We start from the raw sequence: 8,090 nt of genomic DNA, 5'->3' as shown, positions 1-8,090 counted from the left end.
ATCAATCATGTGCACATATAACAGGTAATCTCCTACCAACATACAGACATTTAGACCTAACTATAGGTCACTAAACATAAGCACATCTGATCTACCAGGATACTATATAACCGATCGTACTAGCACGTAACCATCCTATCTACCAGGATACCGAGCTATCATATCACAATACTAACTATCTTAAATATCAAATCAAAGGGCCGGCCTTGTTACCTTAGACCCTTGAGTATAGTGAGGATAACCCACCTTGAAATGTTGAACTGAAGAGATAAGATCAAATCCTCTGCTCACAGCCACAAACTCCCTACCTAACACTTGATGAAACCATCTCTATAAGTGCCCAATTTACCAAAATACCCTTGGAAGTCAAACTAGTCAACTCTTTGTCAAAGTCAAAGTCTTGGTCAAAGTCAACCTTCCTGGTTAACCCTACTAGCCGAGTCAACCTAGTGACTCGTCAATTTCATGAACTCAGAAACCCCACAATTCGCGACCCGACTCTCCGAGTCCAAGAACAGACTCGCTGAGTTCACTTAAGTCATCCTCATTCAAACGATTTCAGTCCATCCCACTGCTTCCAAGTCATAGATCTGGACTCCTAGGGCTAGTTTTACACGTAAAGTTTCCAACTTTACGTGCATGCAAGGTGATTTTGGCTTGATACAAGCTAGAGAGAAGGTTCAAGACTAGAATGCTCACAAACAAGCTAAAGGCTGATACTTTATGCCTCCATGTACCAAGATAAGTTTAGATCTAAAGTTGCAACCCCGGATCTAGACCCAAAACCCGAAATGGATTCCAAACATGCTAAATAACCCCAAATCATCATCCATGAATAGATCTAGAAGGGGAAAGCTCAAGGTAATGACTTGTTACCTTAGAAATGTGCCCAAGATGAAGTAGATTCTGGATCTACACGAACTCCTTGATGCTAGCCTCTTGATCTACAAGTTTCCTTCACTATAATCCTCTTCTAAAGCTTCAAATCATTCAATAATGGAGGTTTACATGATTTAGGGTTTACTGACTCTCAAGGGGTAACAAAGAGGCTGAGGTGAGGACATAAAGTTCTTTAAATAGGGTGCAAACCCTAAACTTTAGGGTTTTCTCTTCCCAGCACCAACTTGTCAAGTCACGCCGCCGACTCGGCGCGTTGGTCACTTAACATGTAGCCAAAAACCCGCTCTGACTCAACGAGTCAAGATACCTACTCGCCGAGTCTACTCCTTTATTTACATATAGCACCCCGAACATATATTCTTGAACTTGGGATGTTAAACCGTGTATCCTTTGATCTCTTGTCTAATCGTTAGTCATTCTTGTCTTCTTCTCTATTGATACCGATACATGAACCTGATGTTGTTTCCGCTTCTGCTGTTGGGTCTCTAACTCCATCACTCTATCCATGGTAGCCTCCTTTAAATCGGAAAGAGTCTCACAGCTGGAAAATTTTAAGAACTCTCAGATCTACATCCTCAACATATCATTGTAGTGACTCATCCTCATCTCCCATGTCGTTTTATGCTGTGGGCAAAGCAATGCTCTCTCTCTCTCTCTCTCTCTCTCTCTCTCTCTCTCTTTCTCTCTCTCTCTCTCTGAACTTGGCAATGATCTCAACCGATATGTTTATAGTCTGCTCATGCGCCAGATCCTCTTTAGCCAACTATTAAACCTCGATTTATGGGAAAAACTACATCTTGAAACTGGTAACAAAATACTCCCAGTTCATAGACAGTACCGCACCTAATTCAAGGACCTAAACAACATCGCGCCACTAATCCCAAGCTCTGTCGTGTAACACACATGCTACAAACCTGATTTTGGCCTATGTCGAGCAAAACCTGGTGAGAAAGACACTCTCTATAATGGTGATACAATGTATTCTAGCAATAAGCTCCCTCCTCCCCATGAAATGAGGAGCTCCACAAGCATTAAACTCCTTGAAGGTAACCTCACAGAACCATGACCGACTGGCCTCCAACTCGGCCCATAGAATCCTAAGGCGATCTTCCAACACTGAAATCCGCTCCTCCCTAACTGTTCTGATCAAACCAGGAAAATCCTCTATCTGAACCTCAAAACCTCTGTAGTGATGATGTCACAGATATCCCTCTCACTCAGACCTGAATCTCCAACACAAAAGCTCACCATCATAAATATGAAAGATAAAGGAAACTCATCAAAATCAATACACGAAGCTAACCCACACTATGCATACCCACCTACAAGTTCCTTGGTATTCCTGTAACATCTCCTAGACCCAAGTATGGATCATATGCTTTTAGTAGTACAAGTCTAATACTACCTTCCACACTTATCCATACCTGATCTAATGATTGTTCCAAGACTCCCAAGTCATTTCACTTGACTCATACAAACTCCTAGCACACATGCATACATCTAGACATATGTATAATACTACACTTCCTAGACTCTCTCTAGGATTCTCCTTTCCCACAAACCCACAAGCCGAACAACTCTCAACTAACATCATAGGAAATGACTCACGAATGCACAATCATACATAAAACCATAATAAAATAGACATTCGAATAAATATCTCCACCCTAAACTACAACTAGACAAGGAACAATTAATGAGGCCAAACCAGAAATTCTAAGGCTATTAGATCCATTTATGTACAACCCTTATGGAATTCGATTAATAGCTCAACAATATCACACAAAGATTCCAAAAACGCATATTTTAATTAGCACGAAAGGCATACGAAGCATCTATACTACTCAGACAATTGTATTATGCAATTCATGAATAGATCCTTAATCTATAACCTAGCATGCATACGATCCACGACACAAATACCTAACCATATCGGTATATTGGGAATCACTTACTTCATGAGCTTTGGCCGATTATATACATCAAATACTTCTTTTTAAACTTGAAGTTAAATCAGGAAACCATGTTTACCATCTTAGGTAAACAATCAAGTAAGAACATGACAAAAGATCGAGCTCATGTTTCTGATTCAAATATTTTCTTAATTTTCTTTGAATAAAACATTCCCTTTTAAAATCTTAGTTTAGAAATCTCTAAGTCCTTAGCATGAGTTCAAACACACCGTAAGGCGCATCCAAATCCCTCAAACTAAGGCTTTGATACTAACATGTAACATCCCAAAAGTTACAAATATATTTTTCATTTTAAAACAGATTAACCAGTTAAAACCTTTAAGTTAAAAGCAATAAGTGAAATTCATTTGTTGGAAACCATAATGTTATCAGAGTCCAATTTCAAAAACAGCGAATATCAATATCTTCAATGTGTGTGTATAGTTCCGCCAACTCTACTCACGAACAACCTACAAAACATATTATCCACAACCGTTAGCATATAGCTTAGTGAGTTCCCTAATATACCACATATTTCATCATACATACAATGTATCTATATAATGTCCTTGGCTCTAGCACAACCTACCTACTCTGCTATCCACATGGATACATCATACATAACGGGCCCAACCTAAAGAGTAAAACGCGCCGCCCAACCCGAAAAATATAATGGGCCCAACCCTAACGCACATAACTGGCCCAACCCAAAGAGTATAACGATATTTTCAAAATAGTTTTAGAAAACATTACACAAATATTCGATTTTAAACTATAAGGACCACCGATGTAATGCTTTCAAAAGATATCCTAAAAGTGTTATTTTCCAAAGCAAAAACTAATTTTAAAATTGTCTTTGTTATTATTAATTTCAGAACCACAATATTTCGTGAGTGGTTATACTTCTAATTTGTATGATTGAAAGTTGTTATAATGAGTTACAAACATTTTTTTAACGACAGAAAACATTATTAAAAGACTAGCAAGGAACTAGACAAAATGCATTACAATAAAGAAGAGACTAAAGCCGGATTATGGATCCAAACGGTCAAACTAAGCTTAGTTTTGCTACATCTATTAGAAATCTAAAAATACGATCTATCAATAATATCATCAAACAAAATAGAATTGGTAGGGATAACCGCTCCAAAAACTATGGAGTTATGAAAATTCCATAAGCACCAAAAGGTTGTCAAAACAACTGTATCAAAGGCCTTGTGTTGACCGCCACGAAACAAAGTCGAAAACAGCCCAAGAAGATAGTCCAATGGATTACGAACTTTGATTAAAAAACAGGCAATCATTTGATTTTTTGAATATATAGGAATCCTACCTAATAAATAAAAATACTTTTGCCACTTGTCATTTTCTCATTCATTTTGACAAATGTCATTTTTTAGTATTTTTAAAATTGTTATTTTTCACTTGTCATTTTTTGGGGATTTCAATTTTCTTAAAATAAATTTCCAAAAAATTATATATATATATATATATATATATATATATATATATATATATATATATATATATATATATATATATATATATATATATATATATAAGGTTATCATTCTATAAATCTGATAATAAATTCTCATAAATGTTTCAAACGATTTGATTTCTTTCATAAATGCTCCAAAGCATTACATTTTGTTATGGAGAAACATTATCTTATAAAACATTTAATGTTTATATATATTTATATTGAAATTTTATTTTTAATAAACCAGTGTAATACACGGGTCTCACACCTAGTAAATTAATGAAATAGGGAAAATATTAAAGAATGCTATAAAAAATTAATTGACTAAAATAAGATTACTGGACTATCTTTAACTTTAAAGGTCGAATATGATTAGTCGATTATACTTCTATTTTTTTCAACTTATAAGATATTTATAATGCGTATTAATAATATAAAAGGAGTTGGTTACTACACAACTCTCAACTTATGTCATCAAATTTTGTATGAGGCCATCAAAACCTTGGTTGTTGGCCTACCAATATAATTCTTTTATTACATTTGACATTCATGATCCCGATAGGATAATGCCAAATTTTAGTCTTCAACACTAATTAAACCAATTTTAAATTAATGGGTGTCCCTTAAAATGCATTCAATAATTAAGACAATGATAGTTCGAAAGAAAAGCTAAAATACAAAGTTAACATCACTTTTATCTCAATTTTATTTAATCATTAGGGTGTGAAAAAAAAACCAAAAATATCAACTAAGATAAGAACCATGTTGGTTATACATTATTGGTCCTAATAAAATATAAAATATGACAACTTATTCGGTCCTTTTAATGGTAAACATAACTTTTTTATATATAAGTTATTATAACAACATGAGTCGTTATTTTATAAAACAAGTTAAATTCTTACTTTTTTAACAAACATTTGGGAAACTATTTTTAAAACATTTATTTAGTATATTTGTTTGTTAGCTACAAAATTATATATTTACTTGAACTACAAATTACACAAACTTAAATAGCAATAAAAACCCATGATTAAATTCACGAGTTACATAGTATAACCACCTTTTGATTCTATCAAATCATTACAATTAAACCAAATCATTACAAGTAAACCTAAAATGTATTATCCAAACATTTTTAAATCTTTCTACCTTGTTTTCACTAATTTCTGAATTCCTCAATCTTTTATCCTCAATAATTCCATATGTTATCAAGATCAACTTGACCACCCAAATTCATACCATATTCTTGATCATCCACCAATTCAGTTTTCAAATTCTGTCGAATACTTGAATCATTGTTGGCCTCAAGCAAGATTTTAAGGATCGATGGATCTTGCATCCAAGTCGTGTCTTGATACTGATAACTTTCAACGCTTGGGGCCATTTGATTTGAAAGGAAACAAACGTTATCAGTTCTTGACTCCATTAATGAATTCCCTGAGCTCCAACTGCCCATTATTTCTTCGTTCTTTGGTTTTTGTTCTTCCATGGAATTGGAGAAGCAGGTCACGTGTGATGTCTCGGTTCTTGATCCTCCTTCCACACTTGAAATCTCCATTAATGGAGGCAAATCTGCAGACCCGAAGTCATGTTCATAGGTGTTTCCATTCTTCATCCTTAATAAAGCAGAAATCGAAATCTTTTTCCCACCCGTAGTCTTGTAGAAAACCCTACTAATCACCCATTCACCCTACAAAGCATAAACACAACAATTTTAGAATAAAAACCATTTAGTAACCCTTTAAGAGAAACAGAGTACGTGTTATCAATACCTTGGATGATTTTGGGAGATTAATCGTTGAAAACTTTCCATCTAATCGATATTCATGCATAACCCAATCTGTCTTTTCACCTTTCGGAGCTCTTCCTTTATAAAACACAAGTGTTTTCTTCATACCCACGAGGGATTTCTCTTTGAAAATCTCTTTATCTTTCCCTGTAGCTTTCCAATACCCTGCACTTGTAGCTCGGTTAGTTCTTGATCCAGTTGGGTATTTTCGATCACGAACACAGAAGAAAAACCATTCTTGCTCACCGAGGTTTGCTCTCCCTACAAATCAAACGAATTCGATTTCACTTTCGTTATTTTAAAGATTGAAAAAGTCAGAGCAAAACAGGGGAAGATCAAAATTTAAGAAACAGAGCACTTACATGGAAGCTCCCATGGCTCGACTTTGTTCAAATCGACTTCTCCAATCGCTAGAGCTGAGAAATTGATATTTGAAACCTTTGGGTAAAGGTAGTGAGATATAAGTTCTTCGTCTGTTGGATGGAATCGGAAACCTGGAGGGAGGTCAATCTGGTCTTTGTGAACAAAAGTGTGTGCCATGTGCGTGTAATTAGTGTGTGTAATATGCAAAATTTATGGTGGATACTGAAGAACAAAGGAAAAATTATGAGGTTTTGAAGAATGAAAAGTGTTTGCAATGAAGAGAAGCAATAAATAGTGGTTTTCCGGGGGAGAAAGAAACGTGTCATCTGAAACTTCTTTGGTCTATTTATCTCTTTTTACTTTTTCTGTTTCGGAACAAATATAGAATTAGAGGCGTCAAACTCATGAGTTGCACGAGTTTTGCGAGTCAAGATGTTATAATAGCTAAAAAGGCAATTTTTAGTATGATTGTATTTGTTTGTAGTTGTCTAATTTCAATGACGTGTTTCGTATCGAGCTTCGAGCTTCTAACGTTTGACAAAACGCTCTGTTTTGAAAAAAAAAACATCGGTTGACATTAGAAGCTATTACCATTTAGCTTAAACGAAACGCTGCAAATCTAAAAACTATCTCACGTAGCTTTTAACAAAACACTACTAGCTATCAGCTACCAGTTTACCGAACCCGTTAGTTTTATCAAACACACCCCAAAATAATGATAAAATGATTCTCACCTTTAGCCGAGGGTTGAAAGCGGTTTTCCAATGTTTACATGCACCACATGCTCAAGATTTTCTTCTGGCTATCCCTATAGATGGGCTTGACCAACAGATGTCTCCCGTGGAGTATCGTATTATTCTCAAATATCGACTTATGATCCCCATTTTCCCAGCTGACGAGATATGTCCTGTGTGTCGCAAGGCATGTTTGGACTCTTTTGGAGAGCATGCAGTTCACTGTAAAGAACTCCCGGGGTTCAAATACAGGCACGATATGGTTAGAGATGTTTTGTTTGACATATTTAAGCGTGCCGGGGTTTTTGCTAAGAAAGAGGCACCTGTTAATTTCTTGACTGATCCGACAGAAGGAAGATCAACCCTTAGACCGGCTGACATTTTGATTTTTGGATGGGTCGGAGGGAAACACACATGTGTCGATCTTACAGGGGTATCCCCTCTCGTGGGCCTGAGGAATGAGGGTTTCACAGCAGGACATGCTGCTTTAAAAGCAGCCACAAGCAAAGTCACCAAACATGAGAGATCGTGCATGGAAAATCAACATGTGTTCATACCATTTGCATTTGATATGTTTGGTTTCCTCACACCAGATGCGGTAGAGCTTCTTAAAAGAGTACAATGAATCATGTATAGTAATATTATATCCCCTAGATATTCGGATGTAGTCTTTAAAAGAATTAGCTTTACCATTCAAAAAGGTTTAGCGGCACAGCTTGTTGCCTATTTGTCATCTCACTCATTGTACGATGACAATTAAAAATAAATAAAATCAGCTTTTGTTTAAAAAAAGAAAAATTACTATATGAAATAAACATCTTTGCGATTCTAAAAACAACTAATCACATAATCATGTTAATATACTT

The 8,090-nt window shown here is 35.6% G+C and overlaps 1 protein-coding gene across 1 annotated transcript; it reads right to left on the bottom strand.

Annotated features, from left to right (window-relative positions):
• Nucleotides 1–5,334: 5,334 nt before the first annotated feature.
• LOC111898156 (NAC domain-containing protein 92) lies at nt 5,335–6,830 on the bottom strand. Its single transcript, XM_023890058.3, has 3 exons — nt 6,490–6,830; nt 6,111–6,388; nt 5,335–6,028 (listed from the first exon to the last, which is right to left on the bottom strand). The coding sequence occupies exons 1-3, from the start codon at nt 6,665–6,667 to the stop codon at nt 5,528–5,530; spliced, it is 957 nt and encodes a 318-aa protein (XP_023745826.1). The 5' UTR covers nt 6,668–6,830; the 3' UTR covers nt 5,335–5,527.
• Between the last annotated feature and the right edge of the window lie 1,260 nt (nt 6,831–8,090).

The sequence above is a fragment of the Lactuca sativa genome, chromosome 4 (genome assembly GCF_002870075.4).
Source record: "Lactuca sativa cultivar Salinas chromosome 4, Lsat_Salinas_v11, whole genome shotgun sequence".
Lineage (NCBI taxonomy): Eukaryota > Viridiplantae > Streptophyta > Magnoliopsida > Asterales > Asteraceae > Lactuca > Lactuca sativa.
The sequence above is the reverse complement of the archived record's forward strand: the minus strand, read 5'-3'. Positions and strand labels throughout refer to the sequence as shown.